The sequence below is a fragment of the Alosa alosa genome, chromosome 17 (genome assembly GCF_017589495.1).
Source record: "Alosa alosa isolate M-15738 ecotype Scorff River chromosome 17, AALO_Geno_1.1, whole genome shotgun sequence".
Taxonomy (NCBI): Eukaryota; Metazoa; Chordata; class Actinopteri; order Clupeiformes; family Clupeidae; genus Alosa; species Alosa alosa.
Window position 1 is genome coordinate 14,562,758 of NC_063205.1, and position 27,584 is coordinate 14,590,341.

The 27,584-nt window shown below is 43.5% G+C and overlaps 1 protein-coding gene across 1 annotated transcript; it reads right to left on the minus strand.

Moving 5' to 3' along the window:
* Positions 1–27,584, minus strand: dcn (decorin). Its single transcript, XM_048268385.1, has 8 exons — positions 27,326–27,584; positions 14,979–15,238; positions 8,988–9,100; positions 6,798–7,011; positions 4,988–5,101; positions 4,225–4,318; positions 2,405–2,543; positions 1–1,632 (listed from the first exon to the last, which is right to left on the minus strand). Exons 2-8 carry the CDS (start codon positions 15,220–15,222, stop codon positions 1,432–1,434), a joined length of 1,119 nt encoding a protein of 372 aa, XP_048124342.1. The 5' UTR covers positions 15,223–15,238; positions 27,326–27,584; the 3' UTR covers positions 1–1,431.

A 27,584-nucleotide genomic window follows, 5' to 3' on the forward strand; every position in this document is an offset into this window, starting at 1 on the left:
TTAATTTGACTCTTTATTTATTTTTTTGTTGTTGTTTTAGGACACCTATGCTGGAGCCCTTGCTCAAACAAACACAAGGAAAAAGGATCACCTTTATTACCGATATATTAAGTCTGAACTACCGTAAGTGCTTGTGCCTTTAAGCATTGAAGAAGGTTTTTATACAGCATTTATATACAGCAACTATACATGAGACATTCACACTAGCATGAGGGTGAAAGGCACGACTGCCTGTGACATCCCTCCAAACTTCTTCAGACTTTATGAAAGAAAAAATATATACTGTAACTGAGTGAAACCAAACCAATGAAAAGAAAGAAGAAAGAAAGAAGAAAGCAATACACTCTCATTTTTAACACGTCATCAATAAAACCATAATCTGTCTTTTAAGAGGTTGCAAAGGTGAAAAAAATACTAAATCATGCGTATAGGTTTTTGGGAATGTCTTCCGTGATGTTGGAAAAAAAGGTTTATTCTATTTGGAGTTACCGTACGTTCAGAACGATTGTGCTGTCTAACCCTGTGTTACATGGCAGTGTCAGATGTGGATCCAGAGTGTCAGACATGATGGAAAGAACAACTAACAGACAGTGAGACAAACCCCATAACAGCACAAACAAACATACAGACAAAACTGTCGAGCAAGAGCGAGAGGATATCGCAACGTGTGTGTTGTCTGCAATATGAAAAATATCAAAACAAAACAAAAATGAGATCTACAATATCCTATCGGTATACTCTTAACTGTAGCACTACACAGGTAACGTTATTCTAGTACATTCTCTAGTACACCGGCTCTTGTTAACGTTATTTCCAGATGGGTAGTTAACCCTTCGCTGCCCGCGCAGCAGGCCAGCTGGCCTGAAGGACTGAGTCACACTATGGCTTAGGTCCAGCAGAATCTTTAACAAAAGGGCCAATTATTTTTTGTTTAGAATTAAAAAGAAGAAAAATTGAAGAATAAAATCTCAATTTTATTATCTTTAAACTTTAGTGCCTCTGTAGTGCTGTCTTAACTACATGGGACTTAAAGTGGTCATAGGATCTCACTGAAGTCTTTGCACACTTTCAGCGTCAGAAATGGGGGGAAGTACACCTTTAGAACAACTGAATTAGTGCTCGTAATGCAGTATGTTAGTGAGTATAAACCTGTCTGTGTTGTATTGATGTGTCCTATAAGACGAGTTTTTTTTTATGGATATATGATACCTTCACTATGAACTGAGATGATATGTTGCTATCTCATAACGAATATTTTCTGTGGCTTTTTTTGTCTTTCTTTCATTCACATAGACTGTGCACTGAGTCGGTGGAATGGGGAAGGGATGATGGACTTATGTGCTTGAGATGCTTGTGGGCCAAAAACAAACATACAAACAAACAAACAAATGTTTGGGGCCCACAAAGAGCCAGCCCTCATTGGCTGCTCGACTACTTCTTCCTGTAGTTGCCCAATTGAATGGCGGAACGGTCGAAGACGCAGCGGAAGGTGATTGGCTGGACCTCCCAGTAGGGCACAGGGTTGCTAAAGAGGCTAATGCCAGAGTACATGGCCTTCTTGGTGTTGTAGCCCGGAGGGCAGAAGTCTTCCGTTCCCACGGCAGCAATCTTGTTGTTATGGAGATAGATCACCTGTGAAGGTCGCCACAGAAGTAAAGCAGGTTAGCAGAAAGAGTGTAGGAATGGCATTTGATATTAGTTTGGACGCTAAGTGAACCATAGCTGTCAACATTGAGCATTGAAAATAAGGGAGATGTCCCAGGTTTCTCACCCAAAATACAGGACAAATTCTGTTACTATCCCTCTGCCAACAGGAAGAATACAGACTACAAAACTGCTACACTAACTAAATGTGGGGTGGAGCTCGGTCTAACGTGACTTTTGCTTAGTTTCGCTGGAAGGGCAAGGGGGTAGCAACAGGACTACAGTAGGTTACAGAGACGGACAGGTCCGGTGGTAGGGCTAATGTTATGAGAGTTGTCAAATACAGTATTTTTTTTACTGGAAAATAATAAAGCGGGAACTCAGTGGGAAAAAAGTTAAAATACGTGAGAAACCCAGAAAAGGATTGACAGGTATGAAGTGAACTGCCTTCAGGTTAGATCCCTAAATATTGATTGAAAGACTGGACAGGGTCTTAATCTTTTCTGCTTAAACATTGTACTGTAAGGTCTTGTCACTACTGCAATTTGAAATATACCTCTGTGGTTTCATGAAATATTATCATTAACTACATTTATAAAACTATTTGTCATTTTTGCTATGTGGTATTTTTCCATTAATTTCACCTGATTTAATTTGACTCATGACCTTAAGGCTTAGTAAGGTGTTCGGCTATAAAATACAGTTTGACACCATGTTTATGGGAAGAAATCCCAGGTACTGTATGGTTGTATGTATTCACCTGGATGTATTTGTGCTCAGGGAGACCGGGTGGCACGCTGGTCAGGGCATTGTTGTCCAGGTGAAGCTCACGCAGGTGAGGCACATTGACAAGAGTGCCGTTCTCCACCACGCTGATCTGGTTGTAGCTCAGGCCAAGCCTGTCCACACGATCAGAAAAGAGAGGATAAACAACGTACAAAGGCCAATCAGAGCACAGCATGAATCATCAGCGACAGAGTCGCCCAATAAACACAACACTATTCAAAAAACATTTTGAAGTTGACAATTACAGCACTTCAAGAAGCATGTAGGAGGGGGCGAGCTGTGGAACAACTGGCAGCATCGCAACCACATCTGACTCCAAATAGCCACAGGGACCTGGGTGTGATTCCGCCTGTCACGGTCTAATCCAAATAAATGCAAAAAGCGGCAAAAAATGAACACTTTTAAAAAATGCACAGGAGTACACTGGCACTAAACTATGCCTGTGATGAGGACCTGTGTAGGTTAATAAAAACTCTTGTGTTGGTGGTAGAAAAGAGGACAAGCAAGAGTAATGAAAACGCACAAATTTGTAGTTGAAGTTTCGGTTCAAAAAGGGAATGTGAATGAGTTCAAACACACGACTGAGTAACGTTGCCAAGGTCTGTCTTTTTTTTGAAGAAGAAGGAATGGTGTTCCTCCACCCCTAAAACTCACAGGGAATGGATATTGGAAACTATTACAAACACTTTTCATTTCATGTATTCCAGAATAAATTCAAGCATGAGGTCATTCAGTTTATTCCCATTTAATTTTCAGCACTTTTCAGCTGGCTCGTCACCTGCAATCTTAATCACCTTCATATGAACACCAACTGGGCTCTACGAAATCATAATCATAGTTGCCATAATACTGTATCACACCGAGATTTTTCTTTTTTTTAAATTATTTAATATCATTAATCTCACTGGAAAGGACCCTCACTTGTTGCTATCTTATCTGAAAACATGTTTTGAATTTGAGCAGAATCCTCTGCAGTGTTGGATTTGTTTAGTCCTCTGTTTGCCATGCATTTATCATCCTGACGTCCCATTGTGTGTCAAAACACTGAGAATTTACCATGAACAAATCCTACATGTTGGCATATATCCTAATTGCGCTCCAGCATAAGCAATGTGATTAGTGAACAGGGTATATTATTTTCTCTTTAGTGTGGTTTTGGTTCAGCTATGATTGGAGCTAACCCCTAGGGTCATAGGTGTGAGAGTCTTTGGCAGGCAATCTGAATCTAGCTTGGGGTGGGAGAGAGAGTCACAGAGTTCACGATTGCCCCATGCATCTCTTTTTTCTTCATTCTCTTCTCTCTCTCTTTCTTTTCAACTCTCCTTCTTCCGTCTGTTTTGTGCAGACACAGATCGAGTGTAAATGGGATGAAATGCAAGCTGATGGGTTTAAGGTGTAAGCTGACGATATCCCCCTCTTGCACCATCTGCTCGAGGGTCTTGCCCTTTTGGCATCGTAAGTCAGCTGTGGAATGTTTTCAGACGCGAGTCAGAGCTCTGGAGATGAGAGGGCTACCTTCCTCTGCCCATCCCACAAGGGGCAGATAACATCCTTCATCAGAAGACCAGGCCTCCTACTGACCACGATTAGGCAATCTGCTTAATAGGTCCATGATGTTGACCAGACAGGGGATGTTGCCAGATCTGTTCCCTACACTTCCTTATCCTTAAATGTCAGTTTTCCACAAGTGAAAATGACATTGTGTGGAAGACAGTCTCTGCTTAAGGCAGATTGTTTAAGGTTTGTGTGGTAATGAGGGGGGAACAGCATATTTCAGTCAGGAGTCATATTTACTTAGCCAGGTGCTTGAGGCCCTTCAGGCTCTCTGCCTGAACCTTGGTGATCTTGTTTCCGTCAAGGTGGAGCTCTGACAGGGAGGCAGGGAGACCTGGGGATCCACAGAGGAATAAAGTCAAATAAAACATCAATAATGCATTCTACACAAATCTGCATTACTACCTATAGTGCATTGTATGCGTACTGCATCACTACTTAGAGTGCATTGTACAGTACATCTGCATCACTACTTAAGAGTGTATTGTACATACATCTGCAATTTCTAATTGCATTCTACACAAATCTGCATTACTACCTATAGTGCATTATGCATTACACTGCAAATGAGCTCTGACAGGGGAGGCAGGGGAGACCTGGGGATCCACAGAGGAATAAAGTCAAATAAAACATCAATAATGCAGAGCACAGTAACAAGCACCAACTGTATTCTATGTAAATCTACTTAATTTCTAACGGTGCATTCTACACAAATCTGCATTACTACCTATAGTGCATTGTACGTATTGTACATCTGCATCACTACTTAGAGTGCATTGTACAGTACATCTGCATCACTACTTAGAGTGTATTGTACATACATCTGTACCATATACATCATTGCTGGTTTTGACTGTCATTACTTTTATTTTTGATTGCAAGGCATGGTTCTTTTTTGTGCTGCTTTGGTGTCAGGCTTGTGGTCAGTACTACAAATCACATGGCCTCTCTGTGTATTATGCATGAGGCTGAGCTGAGGTGATGGTCAGGTGAGTGTGTGTACCTTTAGGGATGGCACTGAGATCGGTGTCAGAGATGCGGATGTAGGAGACCCTCTTCAGGTCGGAGAACGCTCCTGCCTCGATTCCAGAGGCGGACAAGGGGTTGGAGCCAAGCTCTGAAAGTAGACAAATCAAATCCAAATGTCTAAGTTCATTTCACAGTAGTTATAAGAAACAGACATGCAGCTATGCTATGTTCCTTCACTCTGTGATGAGAGGAGAAAGCGTATAAAATGTTTAAAAGGATGTGAGAACATAGCAGTTGTTATTTTTAGGCTGGTATATAATTGCAAGCCATCCCAAATGTATTAAGGTTTATGTATAACATATTAATAATTCAAACTTAAACTTAATAAGTGTTAACAGATGTAACACAATTAATTATGTATTAAAGTGCAGCTGTAGAAAAAAATGAGGGTTTATTTAAAGTATAACTAGAATAAGAATTAATTTAAACCATATTTTATTCTTTTTAGTAAAAATGTATTGAGAGGCATTACTGGTTTAGGCCTGTCTATGTCCTTCATGTTTATCTTGCTATAGATTATTTTAATGTCAGATACATAGTAGCCCTGCTGCGCTCCCCTAGCATAAATGAGATAGACCAGGAACAAAAACATCTAGTGGAGATGAATAGTTTAAGACGTTAAGATACAACAGCTGACTACCATCCCCACTGCGAAGCACTCTCTGCACAAGGAGTCTATGACCCCATGATCCCACAGGATGTGTGAGCACAAAGTACAGAGAGCCAATGGAACGTGCACACTCATACCCACATCACTAAAGTTATTTACGCCCACGAACCCTCACACACAAACAAAGTGCTTCCTGTGTTCTCTCTGTATCACACGCGCACACACATACACACACACACACTCTCTCTCACACACACACTGTTAAATAAATCTGATTTAGAATTAAACTTAAATCTCTTACTCTCACCTATAGGACTTTAGCTACTGGGTCAGTACCGACCTATTTAATGCCATGACTCAGCTCTATTTTTTTTACATCTCTAATGACCACACATGTCTGCAGTTACTCAGTAGCAAGATATCGTAGTCAAGACTTTTCATTTGTGGTGCCTCAATGGTAGCCTGACCTAATGCTGTAATTGTTATGTTTCAAAAACTCACGTTTTAAACAGCACTTATCTATTGCTGTTTTTTTTTTTTTTTTTGCAGCATACTTTATAAATATATTAGCATCTGCTTATTGGATTCACTATAGCTTAATAACAAATACACATATATTCCATTACACATGTGCACTCCAACAGTCCACCTCTGCCATCTCATACGTACTGTACATCTTTTCCAAATAACACAATTTTCTGGCCCACTGCCTTCTGTTCCCCCACAAACCTGCCTCTTCCAGCTGCTCCAGATGTGTAGGAAAACTGCATGATCCCCTCTCTTATTCCAACCTCTCTGTGTGACTAAACCTCACATTTGTCGCCCATATACAGTAAGATCCATTCCCTCATGGTCATCTGCATTAGATCTCTTTGCTCATGACTCTCCATATAGCATTTATTTCCTTATGATTGTCCATATATGGTCTCTATGTCTTATGACTGTCCACATTACAACTCAACTCTCTTACATTCATCCATATTAGATGTCTGTCATATTGTTTCATCCATAAAGGATCATATTTGTATATAAGAAACACAACTGAATATGTGTTGTACTGGTATAGCAGCCAGCAGTCCACCCCATAGAACATCCCCACTAACCATTGTGCTAAAACCAAGTCCTACAAATTGAGTCTTAACTGTACAAGTTCCTGTCCTACGTTGTGACATACCCATGACAATCATGTTGGCCATGCCCTGGAAGGAGGCCTTCTTGATCTTGCTGATCTCATTCTCGTGGATGCGCAGCTCCTGCAGGCTCTTGGGCATGTTGGCCGGCATGTCCTTCAGCATGTTCTTGGACAGGTAGAGCCTCTGCAGCTTGCCCAGCGGGATCAGAGCCTTGGCGTGGATGGTGGTGATTTGGTTGTTCACCAGGATCAGAGTCTGTGATGGGAAATGCATACAAAATTAAGACTTTTTGGTAACACTTTATTTGAGGGGTGTGCATTAGACTTACATGGCACTGTCATAACTATGACATGACACCTGTCATGAATATAAAGAAGACTGTCATTAAGTGTCATTCAGATATGTACACCCCGTAAAGTGTTGCTGCCTCTTTACATGTGGTGGCTAGCGGCAAGACACTTCAAGTTATTGACAAGTTATTGTCTATCCTTTGATGCAAGTGAATCACTTTGTAGCCCTGCACTTCCTTGGTAGTTTTGTGAACCCTGGCCAAATTGTATTGAAAGGCCCTGGTGTGTTTCGTGGTGTCACGACTGTAGACGAGCCTGAACTGGATCTTTATTCCTTGTGCGTGTTCTAATTCTCTCCGTGTGACTTCATATTTATGACCTCTCTCTCTCTCCCAACACTTTGAGCTTAATGTCTCGCGAAAACCTAGCCAGGGGCACTTGGATACAAAAGCAATCCCAGGCCAGTGAACAAGCCACATTATACAACGTGGTGCTTTCCAGTATTAAAATGGGTGATTTTATTACTGGACTGAGTAAAATAAATTAATCAGAGCCGGGGCTTCCCATTGTTCTCACAGTGTCCATGTTCCCACAGATTAAGTGGTGTGTGCAGACTCTTTCTTTCTCTCTCTCTCTCTCTCTCTCTCTCTGTGTGTGTGTGTGTGTGTGTGTGTGTGTGTGTGTGTGTGTGTGTGTTTGTGCATGTTTATATGGGTGTGGGTGTGTATTTGCATGTACTGTCTGTGTAAGTATGTGTGTGTTTGCTTGTGTAAGTTTGTCTATTGTGTGTGTGTTTGTATGGAGGGAGTATGTGACCTAAAACCCAACAGGATCTCTTATGGTGCGACTCCAGAGGTCCGAAATCTGAGGAATGTTTTAGTCCCCTGGAGGGACATTGGTTCCCCGTTACCTGGCCTCTGCTTGGGCCCAGAGTTTGTTATACTTCACAATATTGGATGATCATCCAAGATAATCTTGTGTGTGTGTGTGTGTGTGTGTGTGTGTGTGTGTGTGTGTGTGTGTGTGTGTGTGTGTGTGTGTGTGTGTGTGTGTGTGTGTGTGAATGTTGAAGTGCTCCAATCCAGAGAGCTGTTTTCCCAGCACCTGTGGAGAGCGAGGGTCTACATTCCTGAGATTAACACTGGGAGGGACGCAGAAAAGGAATCCAAATCTGGCATCAAGGGGAACACACACACACACACACACAAACACACACACACACACACACACACACACACACACACACACACACACACACACACACACACACACACACACACACACACACACACACACACACATACACACACACACACACACACACACACACACACACACACACACACACACACACACACACACACACACACACACACACACACACACATACACACACACAAACACACACACACACACACACACACACACACACACACACACACACACACACACATACACACACACACACACACACACACACACACACACACACACACACACACACACACACACACACACACACACACACACACACACACACACACACACACACACACACACACACACCCCCAAACTCACACACACAAACCCACAGGCAACTTGTGGGAGTGTTCGAATGCTTTGAGTTGTTGGCTGGTGTTCTAGTGAGTATGAGATTGCAAAAAAGAGTAAAGTTTGGAATAACTAATTATTGATTAAAGAGACCTGCATCCATGAAGGACTATGTATGTACAGGCATGAAGGACTATGTATGTACAGTATATATGTGTATATGTATATACAGTAGACCATGTAGGTCCAGTAGAGTATGCATGTACATAGATGCATATGTATTTGTATACATATGTGCATGTGAGTATTTCCATATGCATGTATGTGTGTTGTGAGTCACTTTGGATAAAACTGCTAAATACCATAAATGTGTCTCCATAGGGCTCTTACCTGGAGGGCCTTAAGTCCCTTTAAGTCATTCTCACGGATCTCAGTGATCTTATTGTTCTGCAGATCCAGCAGGGTGGTGTCTGCAGAGATTTGCTCTGGAACGTTCTTCAGGCCTGAACAAAAACAGACATTTCATGAGAGCAAAGCCACACAAACTAAAGAAAGGCAGGAAGCCATAAGGCATTGCCATGTACTGCATTATCAGCATTATAACACACATTCATTACATTTCACTCCCTTCCCTTCACATGACAGTGCTTAAAAGCTAATTCTGAAGTAATTTAATTGAATTTACTGTAACATAGTTTAATGTACACAATACGGTATGTACCCATGCACAAGTCATACATCTGCAAATTAAATGCAGTAGTCATGAAAAACGTTGCAGAGAGTAGTTTTAAAACGCTGTTGCAGATAAATGAGAAAAGAGGACTAGACAGAAGATAATCACATCTATACATGATTGTCATTTTTTTTTTGCAGGATGCATCACTCCAATGGGCACTGCAGCTACAGACTGTACAGTATGCTGGGGAATTCAATGTTTCTTTTCTGTGAGCATAGTATCCCCCCACACACACACACATACATACACACACACACACACACACACACACACACACACACACACACACGCACACACACATACACACACACACACACACGCACATTCACACACTACCATATTATGCTACACATAGAGACATAGACATACACAGATACAAGTTGACATATGACTTCCAACATATCCACCGCCGTGCAGGCTGGATGTGCATGGCCCTCTGTGTCCAGTCCACAATAAAAGTCTTCCCTCAGAGCCACATGCTAATGACAGGCCCACAGCAGCAGACCGTGCCAGACCAGATCAGACCAGGCCACGCCACGTCCAGGGAGGACCCAGGCCAGGAGCAAGAGCAAGGTCTCTAGTCTCGGCATGGCACTGGTTGAACCAGGCCAAAGGTTGTTTACACTGCTGACCCATAATATACAGTACAGCCTCCGCTGACCTACAGTAGCGCAGCGTGGCACTCCAATTGACCAGTGCCAAGCAAGGTCATCGAGGCATGGCCCATGGAATGTGTCCGGACCGCTGACCGAAATATGGAGTGTGTGTGTCCTCTGTGCACTCAGAGATGTGTGTTGTATTGGGGACAGCTGGCTGGGTGACTGAAGGTCTTAAAACAAGATATGGGAGAGCCACAGTGCAGCTTGCAGCAGCAGCGTTTCATACCCTAAACGAGTTAGTGCTCAGGCAGGGACCCAGGTTCGAGTATAATTCTGTCATTTCCTAACCCTCTCCCCATCTCTCTCTTCAAATCATTTTCTGACTTCTCCTCACTGTCTTGTCTTATTGAGGCTAGAAAATGCCCCAAAATATACCATTAAAAACCAATAAAGGAAGAAAGAAAAGGTGTATGTCTCTTTAAGTCTTGCTGTACATACCGGACAACTGACTGGTTTGGACCAGATGTAATGTTTTATGACTGTTTGGGTCCAGCCTATAAATGGTGCTTGAAATTAATGTGAAGGATAGCAGGAGAAAGTGAAAAACTGGCATACCTGCCAGTGGAACTCATGCTGGGCCTAGTTATTATTGGTGATGATGGGGGCTATAAAACTGCTACACTGTGGTTTAATAAACATGAACATGAATAGGGACGACTGGATGACTATTAGTTTGTTAACATATTAAAGGAAACATAAACCAAGCAATTCACTATTAGCTAATTAATTACTTATTAAGTCATAAATAAAGGTATCATGCATATGTTCCAATTAGCTAGCATTATTTAGCCATGAACACAATATTCATTTAAATACTGCACAATTTATGTTTGTTAATTCAAAGTAAAGAATTGTGAGTAAATTTCCAAAACGACATCAGTGTAGAAGCAGCACTCCCATAAACACAGCATAAGGTTTTGTGATTACGTTGGGAATTCCTGTCTGACTACCACAACATTATCCACAATTAATGAACACTTCTCCCTCTCTCTCTCCCTCCCGCTCTCTCTCTCCCTCCCTCCCTCTCTCTCTCCCTCCATCTCTCCCTCTCTCTCCCTTGTGTCCACTCATTCTTTCCTCATGCTCTCCCCTCTCTTAAACACTTAGTCTCAAAACCTTTCTTTCATCTGCCATTCCCGTAAACTCTCTCCTCTCTCTCTCTCTCTCTCACACACACACACACACACACACACACACACACACACACACACACCGATGTTAACAAAGGCTGACTCGGTTTCTAAACATGGTGACGGATGTGTCTGTGTGTACGTTTGGACATGGGGACAGGGCATTAAAAACTAGGACACGTCTAACTCCACCGCTGTTTAGTCTCACTTCAGTCATTCTCTCTAAATCACAGGAAACTCGCCAGAAACAGAAATAGAAGTGGACTTAGAAGTCAAGCGATCACTCCTTTTCTTTTTTCACCTCATTACTCTCGCCGTTAATTAGTCCTTAAAATTGACAAACGGACAGCTTCAACAGGATGTGTGGAATATGGTACAATACCACTCTCGTGTTTGGTTTGGCCAAAAGGGAAACGTGGGACACTGCATTTGACCTGCTAATTGTAAGGCTTTTATGTCATCACTTTTAATCACTTCCAATAAAAGGAAATTGCCAGACCATCAGCCGTGTGAATGGTCTGGACCCCGGCCATCAGCAGTGCGATTGGTCTGGACCCAGACCATCAGCCGTGTGATTGGTCCAGACCCAAGCCATGTTATTGGTCCGGCCCCAGGCCTTGGGCTCAGCGCTTTTCCTGGATGTTCACAAATCTAATGAGGTCTGATTATGCCATTACCTGTCCTGTGGAGGGATTCGCACTTCAGAGTTTCAGTCAGTTTTACATTACCAGGGTATGCACACACACATACACACACACACACACACACACACACACACACACACACACACACACACACACACACACACACACACACACACACACACACACACACACACACACACACACACACACACACACACACACACACAAATTCTTTGATTGTGCCAAATTATCTAGTAATGATCCTGTTCAATTTAACGAACATCAGGGGGCCTATTTTTGAACTGTGGCACCTGTCAACACTAGGTTTTAATCACACGTCATACTCTTAATGGCTCTCTCTCTCTCTCTCTCTCTCTCTCTCTCTCTCTCTCTCTACCTTGTGTCATTCACATACAATCTCTCAGTGAGTCAGTTCAAATGTAGGTCCCTTGACCCCAGCCCCACCTCCCCATCTGTGAAAGGCCTTAACCAGAGCCATACATTGGAAATGCACACATCTTCCACTCTGGCCATAGCATTCTTTAAGGAACCTGGCTTTCCATTTTGTTCGAAGGTGAGATTCACCCACAGCTCCTCTCCTCCCTCCTTCCCCCCTTCCCTCCCTCCTGTTCTCCTCATCTCTGTCTTCCTCTCCTCCCTCTCTCCACCACCCCCTTCCTCCTCCTATTTTCTCCTCTCACCCCCTCGTATCCTCTGTCAAGCACAGTATGTGGGCTTGCCAGAGGATCTGCGGAGCAGATGCAGGCTCCAGGCTGTGGGCCAGAGAGGCCGACTCCGGAGATGGGAGTCCAGGCCTCGCTCACTCACTCCTGGGAAAGGTCTCACTGGCCCAGGCCTGTGAGCTAATGGAACCAGCCCTTCCTAAACTGAACATCACATCAGTCTCAGTGTGTGTGGATGTCTTTGAGTTTTGTGTGTGTTGTGTGTGTGTGTGTGTGTGTGTGTGTGTGTGTGTGTGTGTGTGTGTGTGTGTGTGTTTGTGTGTGTGTGTGTGTGTGTGTGTGTGTGTGTGTGTGTGTGTGTGTGTGTGTGTTGTCTGTCTCTGTGTGTGTTGAAAGTTGATATGCCCTCATAAGTATAGTCTATACGTCTGCCATACATCTTTTCTATACCCTGTCTTTTTCAATCTTCTGCCTTACAGATGGTCCGTATCTTTTCATATCCCCCTTTCTCTCTCTCTCTCTCTCTCTTCCTCTTTTTTCCCTCACTTCATACACAGCACAGCACACCACGAAACCACACTTTTCTTGTGGAGTAAAAACAGTCCAAAGCCTGTGGAAAATAAACAGGATAATCTCTCAACAATTAAAGTAGCTGAGGCCAATCTACCTAATTACATGGAAACCAAGTATTGTGTAATTCCTGACAAAAGAACTATTTTTCACCACAAACAAAGAGGCAGGCCAACCTTCTGAAGAGAGCCTCAATTGAAAAGAAAAATAGGGGGGAAAAAAAGTTTCCCAAGCTCTTCACCCACCCAAAACTCTCATCTGGGGAAGCATTTAAGGGAGTTAGCCTGTAGCCTGATGGCAAGTGGCACATCAACTCAGAAGTGACGCAGTCTCTTAGCATGCACTGAGTATTTATAGTGGTCTAGAAACACGGACATCCTTTTATTTAATAGCCCTCTCTTTATTTAAGGGAGGGCAGATCAAACACATTGGCTCTTTGTGGCCAGCTGAAGAGACACTCTCCACTCCCTGACCTAACCTTTTGACAATAATACATGTTTAAAGCTATTTAAGGAACAAATTATTTGTGAATGCATTTTCTCTCTTTTGAAGTGCGGACAAGATGAGGTAACCACACTATTGAGACCACGCTAGTTGGTGGAATTAGGGCAGCAGACACAAGCTAGCATTGGCAACATTGGCTTATAAGATTACTCTAGCAGACTGAATAGATACTCTCAGGTGATATTAAAGCTAAATATATTCAACTCTAGAAAATAGATATTCCACCACTCTCAAACTTGTCTTTTTCCCTTTTGTCAGGAAAGCAAAAAACATACATGTACAATTGAATTTACATCAAACCGAATATTCTGTGGAATGAGGCACCTTATGTTTCAATGAGTACTTTATAAAGTCTAATAAAATTAGTGCTTAGGTTTTTCCATTAGTAACATGAATAAAATATACTGTACATCAGTAACATAAAACCTAAATCTATGTAGCAAATTTCCTTGGCTTGAACGCAGCCTAACAATTTCCCCCCACTATTCGTTCATGTCTGTTCACTAAACTGTGTGGCTTCACATGCTCATAAACAGCTAGTACTGTTTAAACAGCAAGGCCCTTGAAACATTAGCAAATGGCTCTACCAGGCCCTGGTGAAATAACAGGATTTGATAAAGATGGAGTCCAATTTGCCACAGCAATGTTCTCTCTTTTTATATTGCCCTAACCTATCTCGTTCACTTTTCAGTTACATGTAACATGTGGATTGGATCTGTCATGGATTGTGTGAGAGATATGAAGTAAAGGGCTCATCAAACTGTACATGCAAAACCAATACATTGATTTCAGACCTCTCCCTTCAATAACTCCTGGCATCAAATTAAAGGTTTTCCACAAGTTTTCATTATGGCCTTACACCAGCAGGCCTTTAAAGGTAAGTCTGTGATTCTAATACAAGGCTGTTGAGATTTAAGGCTGTCACACATGGCCAGCCATGTGATAGTGAAATGTGATGGTGGAATTCTGTTAATCGCTTTACTACACACACTACTGGCGATGCGATCACCCATCGATTCAGTAGAGATACACTGACCAGACAGCTGTTTTCTATTATGACGTAACAAAATCGCCCTGAAATATAAAAAGGGGGCAATTAAAGCGATGCGATTTTGCCACCTGCCATAAATCGCCGCTGCATAGCCGGCCGTGTGTGTAGACGGACTTTAAACTCAACAGCCAATCAAACGACACCCTCCTCTCTGTCCTTCTGATGAAACATGAGCATGCTGATTGGTTGAAATTGGCTATGGCTGAGTCTGAATCACAATGTTTAGTTCCCTTTGATAGCATCAGGACTTTATACGACCAGAGTACACATTCTTTTTTTTTTTTGAGTGTACACACTCTCAGCACACACAGCTAGAAGGCGTTTGCTGACTTCAAAGGAGAATTACATTCGGCAAATCATATCTTCAACAACTCAGAGCAGACGTTTATGAGAAGAACACGTACCTAAGTCAGAGCACTGCACCACCCTCAAGTGACACTGGCATCTGAAGGGGCAGACCGGCTGTGGGGGCATGGGTCCGGGCCCGGGGACGCGGCCAACAGGGCCGGCAGGGGCACTTCTGTCAGTGTTGTCCGGTACTCCGGAGCCAGGCTCGTCCTCCATCATAAAGTCCATAAAGCCGGTCTGGCGGAAGGGCAGGGCCCAGCACGCCGACACCAGGAGCAGGGAGAGACAGGCTGACCTCATGGTGCAGCTCACAAGCCTAGGGGGGAGGTCAAAGGGGTCAAAGGTCAGAGAGGTCAGGAGGTTATAGTGGCACATGGAAAGCACAGCTGCATTTGTAGCCTCGCCCCGCCCAACTAGATCTTCCTTTAGGGAGATCTAGTCTGGAACACCATACAGTAGTTCATAACCTTTTCCCTCAAACACGAAAAATGTCAGGCTAATCAGCAACGGGAGACAAAACTGAAACATATTGTGATAAACAGTAGCAGCGACACATGCAAACATAAAAAAAGCAGTTGGGGAAATGCAGAAATGTATTTACAGCAAATGTAGACCCACATATATTGTTTGCTGACTGTTGATGCTGTTTATAGTCAGTTTGTAAAGTTTAGGCAAAGTAGGAAGTAATGTCAGGAATCTCTGATCAATGTGATTGGTAAGGCTGGACCAATGATTTCAAAGTTAGTACCCGTCGTACCCGATGCAAGTGTTGGAAACTAATCCCAATCGTGAGTCACCAGACTCTATTCACTTTGTGAATGAGTCTGCATTCCAGGCTTGTGCATTTACCCAAGTAACAAAGAAAACTCTCAACATTGAAAGTTACTCACAAAGCCCAGAATAATGTTCTCTTCCATGCTGTCATAATGTTGGAATGAACACTGCCTCAAATACCGTCACTCTGCCTGCAGCAGTAGTCAAACTACTAATGTGCTACATATGAATGTTAATTTGTTTACTGTTTTTACATCAACTTTGTTCCCTTTGTTCATCTAAAAACTCCATGTAACTCTATGTTACTCTATGTAACATGTATTGTGGGTGTGTGTCTTTATTCTTTCAATGTGTCTGGCTTTGATTTTTTTGGTTGTTATACCATATATGTCTCATAAGACTGGCATGTGTCATTGCCGTTGTTCAGCCACATTGGATGAGGATGCCAGTGTTTACAGGTAGCCGATACCTCACATGTCATTCTGGGCAGTCAGAGCACATACAACTACAGCTGAATGTGGATTCTGAGTCAGTGAGGCAGTAAACCAAAGGCCACACACACACACACATTACACACACACACACACACACACACACACACACAAAATCATGTGCTAACACATGCTGGCAAAACTAGGAGCGGGGTGTGTCCAGTGGCTCTTGGAGAGACAGATAGATTGCTGGGTAGATGACTCTCACAGTCTAGTCCAATTTCTTGGGTCACACAAGGTCTGTGAGTTCACTGAAAACATCATTTCTCTTGCTCGCTTAGTCTTTCAAGCTCTCTGTCAATCTTTCAATCCCTGTCTATCCCATGTCTATCTTTACTTCTATTCATCTGTCTCTCCCTCTCTTACCCTTTCATCTTCTCTTTCTCTCTGTCTCTCTCTCTGTCTCTCTCCATCTCTTTTTCTTTCACATAAACTCTGTCGCCCATATTCTCTCTCTCTCTCTCTTTCTGTCTCTCCTTAACACTCTGGCTTTACTCTACACCATCTCTCTCTTACACACACACACACTGTCTCTCTCTCTCTCCCTCTCTCCATCAGGGTAGTGTGTAATTACCAGACAGTTGGCAGTGACAGTTACAGTGCTCTGGTAGTGAATTACCACTTTGCCGATGGCCGGCCACACGTCCATGAACTCGGCCGTCCCACCTAATCATTTGTTTCAGTTCCCAAACCGACAGAGGGCCTTTTCGACATCCTGAGAAAACATTCCTGCTACTGCAGCTGTTCACCACGACAGACTGTCGCACCATCACTGGCTGCACAGAGGAAGAGCTAGGTCTAAGAGCCACTGGAAAGTTCCTCATGCTAGAAAGATTTCTGGATCAGCTTGTGTTAGTCTGTGTCCCCATAGACAGCAGATAGCAGTTGTGTTTCCAGAAGGACAAGTCAGGCCCCCCAGTATGTGTGTGTGTGTGTGTGTGTGTGTGTGTGTGTGTGTGTGTGTGTGTGTGTGTGTGTGTGTGTGTGTGTGTCTGTTTGTTTGTGTATGTGTGTGTGTGTGTGAGAAAGAGAGAATGTGAGCAACACTGTGTTATTCTTCAGTATCACAGCTGGTGTGAGACAGCAGCCTGAGCAAACAGGAAATAACTTTCACAATGTTTTACTCGTCGCCTCTAACCCCTGTTTATGAATCAGATGCTCCAACACATGTACTAACACATTTGACTAAGACACACAAACACACAGGGACACACACACATGCACACACACACACAGCCGTGGCCTACTGGTTAACACTTCGGACCTGTAACCGGAGGGTTGCCGGTTCGAACCCCGACCAGTAGGCACGACTGAAGTGCCCTTGAGCAAGGCACCTAACCCCTGACTGCTCCCCAAGCGCCGCTGTTGATGCGGGCAGCTTACTGCGCCGGGATTAGTGTCTGCTTCACCTCACTTCACCTCACCTTCACTAATTCACGGATTGGGATAAATGCAGAGACCAAATTTCCCTTACGGGATCAAAAGAGTATATTTATACTTATACTTACACACACACAGACACACACACACACACACACACACACACACACACACTTACCACATTCACAAACATAGACACACACACACACACAGAGCCATGCTCTCACACACACACACACATACATACAGTACACACACACACACAAAGAGCCATACACACACATACATAGGGAAATGCAGCGCAAGGGAAAGCTTCCTTTGGGGTCCTGTCTTTATGCACAAAGCTTATGTTCTTGGAATCTGTTTTGCATTTGAGTGAAATGTTTGCAATCTTATTCCGAGTTGAAATAACTTAAGAATTTTATTTAAAAAACACATTCCCAAAGAATTCTGAAATGACAGCTCAGAGCGGAAGAGACTCTCTCTCTCTCTCTCTCTCTCTCTCTCTCTCTCTCTCCCCTCTCTCTCATGCTTCTCTCTCTCTCTCTCTCATTTGTATGTGTATGTGTGCGTGTGTGTGTGTGTGTGTGTGTGTGTGTGTGTGTGTGTGTGTTTGTGGCACACACTAAATGACCTTCCACTAATTAGTCCTGTGTGGACAGGTATGCTGGGGGCAGACGGTCCCCATGCATCTCTAGAGAGGACGCCCTCTCTCTCTTTGGGGCAAACCAGCAGAGGCAGGGGGGGGCCTTGTCCTCCTGGAGGTTTAAAGCAGAGTAATTACTAGTGGTGAAGAATCTGAGTGGGGCTATGTCAAGATGTCCTATGAGTCATGGACTGTCTCTTGGCCAATCGGAAACGAATAAATTGTTTGACCGGATCTCACTGTTGTTATCATTAAGCCTAAACCACAGACACAAGCAGGGTCCAGACACAGACTTAGCGTAGGTTTCAGATTGAGGCTTGATGAACTCTGATTAAAGAGAAAATCGAGAAAGGGAGAAAAAAAAAAAAAAAAAAGGTCCAATGTATGTGTATGACTTTTGACTTCATCTTAATGTTTTCTGTTAAACCTGTAGCTATCTTTGAAGGTGTTACTCAGTCTTGCTTTTGTCCTACTGTTTCTCTCTCTTGCCCTCAAATGCCTTATTTTTCTCTCTTCTCCTGCCAGATCTTTGTTTGCCTTCAGCGTTGGCTGACATGACATCATCTGGACCCTGTGGAAGTGGTTTGGAGTGCTAATCTGAGGTTGTTGACGTGAGCTCACTGCATGATGTGATGATTTGGCTTCCTGAGCTGTCTGCTGTGTGGGCAAGTGTCAGAGATTTCACAGCCTTGATGGGTTATGATTACAAAGCAGGTTTTGTTTGGAGAGCTCAATGCACTAAAAACAACAATTGGTAATGAAATGTTTTATAGACAACAGGCAATCTTGGATTTTTTTCCCCCCGATAGCACAACATTTTAGTAATGGCATTAGGTTTTTGGAGAGGAGTTACAGTACATTTCCATGGAAATCTATGGATCAGTGTTTCATTTGATTTGATTTCATTGGAGTATTACTGTAAATGACACAGATTGCTAAGTTCTGAATCATAAAACAATGTTGATTTAATTAATTATGTTGCCAATGCTTTGCAAGGGGGCTTTCAATCTCGTTGCGGTCCTCACAATAGCCCATCTGAAGGACTGTGCATGAGTGAGTACGCAAGTGTTGGAGGGACTGTTTGGTAGGGTGAGCCAAGTCTATTGGCATGAGCCTACAATGAGTCACATCTTTTCTCTGCGTTTGTGTATCAAACTTCTCTGCTATTCTTTGTGCATTGTTTTGTATCAACCCATCAGAAGAAATAGACTTGAGCATCGCTACAATGTATGAGAGATATCCTCATTCAAAGGAAAATTCAGAGCGACATCATTTGTTCTCCTCAGTGAAAGCTTCATGTTTGTCAGCCCTCAAAGAGAAAAGAGGGGGATTAATTAATCTTTTTTGGAAAACAATGAGCATGTGTTGATTAGCAGGACCGCATCTAATGGTCATGGCCATGTAGCCCTCTTGAATGGGTTTCATTCTTGCTGATGAGAGATGTTACTTGGCCAGCCAGGTCACTGGGGCTGGAGGAGAGGCGGCCATTTTGGCTCTTTGATTTGGCCTCTTTAATGGTTTCCATCCTCACTGGAGAAAGCTGCTGCCCAGCCTGCCAGGTCACCAGGGGTTCCTGATGTCAAACACAAGCTGGTTCAGTTCGACTGCCAGGTCAGGGACGGGCTTGGGAAATGAAAGCCAGGTGTGTGTGTGTGTGTGTGTGTGTGTGTGTGTGTGTGTGTGTGTGTGTGTGTGTGTGTGTCTGTGTGTGCTGTGTGTGTGTGTGTGTGCGTGTTTGTCTTTGTAAGAAGGTTAGAGTGATATAATAAGTATGGTTTTACAGTATGAGTGTGATAGAAGGAGATATGTGTATTTGTGCATGTGCCCCTGTGTGTGTGTTTGTGTGTGCATGTCTGTGTGTGTTTGCATGCCCGTGCATATGAATCTGCCTGAGTCAGTCTGTCTATGATCAGTACCATATGACAACTCAGTGAAGGTAGCTAAAGAGAATCTTCACATATGTCAGAGAGATGTGCAATGAATCACACTGATCTCTAGCTTTGAGTGAAAGGGAGCTCTCACTCCATCTCTCCCCTCTCTCCTGCCCCCCAAGCAAAACACACACACACACACACACACACACACACACACCACCTCTGCCCCAATTGCCGGCTTCTCTGGGTTTTGTCAAAGCTGGTCTGATATGTCTCCGCTGTTACAAAGACAGAGGTCATCACTTCCTGTGCTTACCACATCAACACACACACACACACACACACACACACACACACACACACACACACACACACACACACACACACACACACACACACACACACACACACACACACACACACACACACACAAACACACACACAATATCCCTTACTATTTTCCTTCACCTATCCATCCCTCTCTTTCTTTCTTCACCTCGTTTCTATCCCCCTCTTAACCCAAAGATGCTGTTTGACCTATGATTCAGAGACTCTCTCTCTCTCTCTCTCTTTCTCTCTCTCTCAGACTCTCCATCCATAGTAATTCTATACTCCTCTTTAACCACTAACCTGTTAAAATGTCCAGAGATGATTTAAAACTTTTACTCGTTAACAGAAGTTATAGAGTGGACAGAGCCAAGCGGCAACAGAAGAGCTCACCTTCCCCCAACTACTCACTTAATATGGGTTGTGCCAGTATTTTTTGTAACTGATATACTTATATGTATTTCTTTTTGTATCTAGGATTATAAATGGAAATCCAGAATATTAACTATAACCAATTTACACAGTGCTTTTATGTTGACAAGCGTTACATAAACACAGCCCGAAGAATATAAAGGTATTTGATGACAGAAGTTCAATTCATTTTAATGTCTTTCATTATTAGCAAGCCTCTAATCACTGGTCATGTTTGCCATCTCTCTCTCTCTCTCTCTCTCTCTCTCTCTCTCTCTCTCTCTCTCTCTTTGCAGCATATATAACCATACATGTGAAAGGTCCTGATAGACAATGCTGTGGAACATCTATTCCATATTTTATTTCTCTGTTCTATTCTCTTTTTCTCTGTTGTTTCATCCTATGTATCCTTCACTTCTTTTCTCTCTATTCTAGAAAGACGTCTCATCCTTTCCTCCTCCCCATTCCTTGTATCCTTTCATCCATTTCACAACTTGATGCTGGAGGGGATCTCTATCCGTCCATCTGGGTCTACTTCATCCCACCATCAGCCCTCCTTCCTTTCTCTCCTTCTTCTCTCACTTTTCTCTCTACTTCACTCTTCTTTCACTCTTCTCTCTCCTCTACTTTTTATTGGTGGGGGCCCTCACCTTCCATATATTTTCCTGCTCTGTGCCTTTTTCAATCTCTCCAGGACAAGATCTTCTTATTCACTCTCTTCTTCCTCACCCCCTCTCCTCAGGGCCTGTTTTTCCCAACCTGTCTTCTGTCTCTCTCTCTCTCTCTCTCTCTCTCTCTCTCTCTCTCTCTCTCTCTCTCTCATCCTCTATACCCTCTCTCTTTCTCCTTTCTCCCCTTCAGGATCCGTGCCGTGACGATCCGTTTTTCTTTTGTCTTCCACAACCTTGGGACTCTCTCTCTCTCTCTCTCTCTCTCTCTCTCTCCTCCTCCTCTTCTTTCCTCTCTCCTTCACCCCTCCAGGGTCAGTGCTTCCAGAGGGTCTGTCAGTAATGAATCAGTGGGAGGTATTTACAAGGCTCTGGGACATTTAAAACACGTGTCACCCCACAACTCCGCACAGATGCGCACGCCGAGTCGGTCTGGAGGTTTACTACCTCCTGTACCCCTTGACTTCTTCTTCTTCTTCTTCTTCTTCTTCTTCTACATCTTCTCCTTCCTTTTTCTACTATTTCTTCTTCCTCTCACTCCAGTGGCACCCAAAATAAATATTGCCTGTGACAGCCTCTCCAATTTCCTCCACACTCGCTAGATGTGGGGGACATCTTAAGTCTGTCGGCTCCCAAAATGACCTGCCAGTCAAACGCCGGCCTTAGCCTGTTGGAGCCAAGACTCACACCACACAGCTTTCTAGGAGAGGGCACACTTCTCCATTTGCTTACTGAGAGAAGGGGAAGATAGAGAGAGAGAGAGAGAGAGAGAGAGAGAGAGAGAGAGAGAGAGAGAGAGAACACGCAGATAGAATGAGGGAGTAAGACATGAAGCAGCAGAGAGAGAGAGAGAAAGAAAGACAGAGGGAGAAAGTGAGGAAGAGAGAGAATGAGGGATAGATTATTAGATTGATAGATAGTGACAGACTGAAAGACAGATACAGAAAGAGAGAGGGAGGGGGGCAGAGAGAAACAAGGGGACTGCTGGTGAGAGTTGTGCTGCTGGTGAGTAATCAGGCTTCTGAGCTGGGCTTCGGGGGCCATGGCCCTGAGAATAAGTTTGCACCACCAACCCTCCTGCGGTCAAAACACTTCCAGACCACTCACCCTCCCTTCCTTCCTCCCTCTCTCTCTCCCTCTCTCCCTCCCTCCATCCCTCTCTCAGCCGTCTGGAGAGCCGCCAGGGAACAATTAGACAAGCCCACTCTCTTTCACTCTCCACTCACTCTCTCCTTCTCTCTCACGCTCCTTCTCTCAGTCTAGCTCCCTCTAAATTCAATTCATTTCAATTTGGTTCATTCCAATTCATTTCAATTTGGTTCATTCCAATTAAATTTAATTCAATTCAATTCAATTTAAAGTTCCTTTATTAATATAGTGTTTAGATGCTTTGTTGTTATTGTTTACAACAATAGACTAATAAACTTAGTACGATATCCCTCTCTTCCACTGTCTTAATCCTTCTTTCTTTCATCTCTCTCTTTCTTTCTTTCTCTCTCTCTCTCACTCTTTCTTAAATTCAGACACGTTTTAGTGGCATGACAAAAACACATATTTACCCTTGTGAAGTGCTGAAGGGGATGCACAAGACAAAACAGTAAATATTATTCCAAAACAAGAATCTCTCTCTCTCTCTCTCAAATCTCTCTTTTTCTCTCTCTCTCTCTCTTTCTCTCTCTCTCTCTCTCTCTCTCTCAAATCTCTCTTTTTCTAACTCTCTCTCTCATGCACTGTTTGGAGTGACTCAGTCCAAACATAAACCACTCAGCTTTTCAGGTCAGTCCAAACGTACCCACATTTGTCATTTAAAAATAATAGTTTGGCCGCACAGATTGCAACATTCCCCCTGGATAAATTCTTTGTTGGAGCTGTGAAGAGCGAAACCACATGTGTGCACTCTTTCATGGCGAATCCGAAGCCACAACTGCATTATCTGAATTTAGCCAGAATGCAAAATGTCCGTGATATTTCAATCTTCCATTTTTTCTTTCTCCCAGCTCTGGTATTGATCAGAGACCAACTGAGTTGGATAGATGTGCACACACACACACACACACACACACACACCAAAACACAGACATATTGTCTGGCTCTCTCGCTGTCTCTGTGTCACTTCACACATACTGTTTAACTGAATCAATATTTTGGCGTGACCATATGCGAGCCAAAACATACGCTTTTCATAGCAACTAATGACAGTTGATGGTCACACCCCCATCATTGAACTGCATGCTATCTCCCATCCAACACACAAACGATGCCCCACCTAAGAGAGTTGTTATTCAACATCTCAACACGTACACATCAATAGTGGACTTATATCCATTTGATGGACTTGTGTCCTTCTAGTCAAGCCATGTGTGCAGTCTCTGACTCCCAGCTCCACCATCCCTCCCCTTCTCCCTTCTCGCTCCTGGGAATGAAACACTGGGAATGTTCTCAGTTAGTCGGTATGTTTTTGCGGCTTGCCTGCCTGCCGGGAAGTCTTTGGTCAGATCTGTCCGTTTGATACACACACACACACACACACACATACACACACAGGAAGTGGCATCATTAACTGGATTAATGGGCATGTGGTACCAGGTACTCATGCTTGTACTTCAAAGGAAACCCCCCTCATCCCCATCCCACCCCGCCGCACCCCCTCACTCCAAACTCGAGGGATGCAGAGGATGATCCCTGCTCGTCGGATGGGCACAAAAGCAGCCCGTGCATGACACGTTGCCCGAGAGCGATTTTGAAACAGGGCGCTGGCAAGCCGACCTGGTTTCAAATACTGTACTGAGGGGCTGAGGGGCTGTAAAGTTTTCCTTCTCTGCTCTCCAAACTCCCCTCTATCCGTCTTCCTCCCCACCCAGAGTTTAATCGGCAGTCTTCACAATGCATTCCCTTTTCTGTTTTCCCTGTTTTGGCTCGCAGAGTGAAGTACATGGCCCACAGTCAGAGCCACAGTCATTACAAATGACTAGCGTGTTTTGTTTAATTTCCTATATGCCTTGCCGTTGTTATCATTCCTCTTTTGGAGTGACTCTGCCTAACACAGTCGAACACAGAGAAGAAAATGAGACAGAGAAGACAGAGAGACAGACAGCAAAAAAAAACAGGACTTGTAACGTTAGAGGGAAGAAAGGTAAGAAAACAGCATGTTGCAGTCATTGGCACTACCCACTCCCCCTTCTTTAACCCTTCTGTTTGTGCTTCTTCCCTGCAAATGCAGTCACTATAATATATTACCAGTCCCCTACTGTGATTAAGGTCCAACCCCCTTTTAACCCCTTCACCCTCTGTCCTTGTCCTACCCGTCCAGTTTGCGCTTTCAGGTTAGTGGTGGGGTTATTCCAATTCTCTTTCGCTGGTGCAAATATGTCAACATCACGTTGTATAAACCTTAAAACAGATCACACAATCAACATACAAATGGTATAAAAACATCATGCATACAAGTTCATACAGCACTTACAGAATAGTCTACAGAAGAATGTCCAGCTTGTCTACCTCATTGTGTAAGATATACATATAGATTAGATATAGATTGTGTAACTCGTATAGCGGTATAGCCTACAACAAAACGTCTTTGCTGTTAACACTTAATGTCATATTCACAGAGGATTAAAATGGTTTACAAGCATAGCAATGTCATACAAATTACGTTTATTAAACTGACCAATTTCTGAAATGTGAACGTTACGAAATTTGCCTCCAATTACTCTGATATTAATAACACAATGAGCTGTGGCTAACATAGCGTTAGCCTCATTGACCGTTAGCTTGTTAGCAATAACTAGCTAATGTTAACTACATCTTAAGGGGTACCATAGCAAACTATCCTACCTTACTTCTTCAAAATACAATCGTATGGACATTGTAAGAGATGTGTGAGGTGAATAAAGGTGTAGCTTGAGTGCAGGTGATGTTAGGATATAAAGTTAGGACTAAAGCTAAAGCTTTAGCTAAAAGCTTTAGCTAAAGGCTATAGCTTTTGAATAAACGTAGCCCTACTGATACACAGGTAACCCTAGTTTTAACCAAAGCTTGTGTCTTTTATTCATGTTTGCCTAACAATTTAAGAATTTTAAGGCTTGAACTACAATGATTTCTTTGAATCAAAGCTGCCTGTCCCCCCCGCCCCAACCCCTAAAAAGGGGCGTTACCTTTTGATGACGCTGCGACTACTGTGGTGTCTTATTTCTTAAGGGAATTATTTTCATGCCTTGAATCAAAAAACTCCAAGGCACTCTCTATTGAAAAAGTTAAAAAGCCTTTATTATTATGGCTTGGTCAAGTTTAACCTTCTAGAAAACTCCATCGCGTATTTTCATGCTTTGCCACTTTGTTTCATTGGGTAGGTGAAGGGGTAAGAATGAAAAATTGGATAGGTGGGTAGGTAAAGGGGTAAGATGAAAAATGGGATTGGCCCTGTGATGCCAGGGCTATATCAAACTGCCACACATGCATCCACACACACACACACACGGACATGCGTGCACACAAAACATGGACAGATGTACAGATGTGCACACACTTGCATGCATGTACAAATGTACACGCATGCACAATCTCTCTCCCTCTCTCTCCTGCACACAAAGACTCTTTCTCTCTCTCTCTCTCTCTCTCTCTCTCACACACACACACACACACACAATAGACCCAGAGTTACTGAGTTAGACTCAGCATCAGCACCCATGCCACACCCCCCTGGTCTTGTTGGCACCCACTTCAACATGTAGTGTGGCACTACCTCTGAGAGAGAAAGAGAGATTAGTGCTGTGCTCTTTCATCATACTGCCAAGTCTACTTACACTCCTGGCAAAGGCTAACACCTGCAAGCACACATTCATGCACACACATCAGACACACACACACACACACACACACACACACACACACACACACACACACACACACACACACACACACACACACATAAATACATACATACATACATACATACATACATACATACATACATACTGTACACACACACACACACACACACACACACACACACACACACACACACACACACAATAAACTGCACTGAAACACAGGCACTTCCATAAAACCAAAGAATGTTGCAGGCTGAGTTGAAGTTACATCAGTAACAGCTTGGTCCTATTTTGCACCACAGTCTAATAAATAGCAAGCAGTGCAGAGGAGATAAAACAGAAGGACAACATGTCCAAACACACTTGTAATGTCAACCTCTCTCATATACACACACACTCACTCTCTAAAGACTTGTACACACACACACACACACACACACACACACACACACACACATGCACTCGCACACTCACAGACACAATGGATTTAACAGACTAGCAATCCCCCAATGCAATGCAAAACTCATTCAAATCTCGTAGCCACAGTCAGCCACTACAGTGACTCTTTCCAGCCCTGTTGCCACAGCCTGACAGCAGAGTTGCAAATCTGCCTCTCTCTCTCTCTCCCTCTCCCTCTCTTTCTCACACACACACACACACCATACACTCATTACACACTCTCCATTCTCATACATACATCATGTACATGCACCACACACTCTCCCCCCAAACACACACACACACACACACACACACACACACACACACACACACACACACACACACACACACCTCACATTCACTTTCTGCCCAAACATGCCAAACACACTCTCTTCTCTGTGGTAAGTTAACAACAGTCTTGTTCTCGCTGCCTGTGAAACCCCTTTAACCACTTATTCTCCTAACCCCCCCCCCCCAAAAAAAAAAAAAAAAAACTTCAGCCACAGCCTCACCAAATGCCTCACTAATCTCCTCTAAAGGAAAGATAAGATGACTTGATTACCTGTGCTCTGTGCAGACAGAAGAGGCACTGGAGAGATTGGAAGTGAGGCGTACAAAGACAGGCTCTCCCCCCCAACCAAAAAATCCAGAGGGTGTTCGGGACACGACGAGGCGCTCTGAAGGCCGAGGGAGTCAATTGCAGCGAGGAGGACGCGACTAGCCAAGAGCAAGCAGGTGTGCTCTGCTTCAGCAGGAGGAGGAGGAGGAGGAGGAGGAAGGAACCGTGTGTGTATGTGCATATGTGTATGAGCGTGTGTGTG

Excerpts from the sequence above, each read along its gene's own strand:
- dcn (XM_048268385.1), bottom strand. The coding sequence starts at position 15,222 with ATGAGGTCAGCCTGTCTCTCCCTGCTCCTGGTGTCGGCGTGCTGGGCC. Across the intron at positions 9,101-14,978 it reads GGTGCAGTGCTCTGACTTAG|GCCTGAAGAACGTTCCAGAG; the intron begins GTACGTGTTCTT and ends GTTTTTGTTCAG. Across the intron at positions 7,012-8,987 it reads AGGGACTTAAGGCCCTCCAG|ACTCTGATCCTGGTGAACAA; the intron begins GTAAGAGCCCTA and ends TTCCCATCACAG.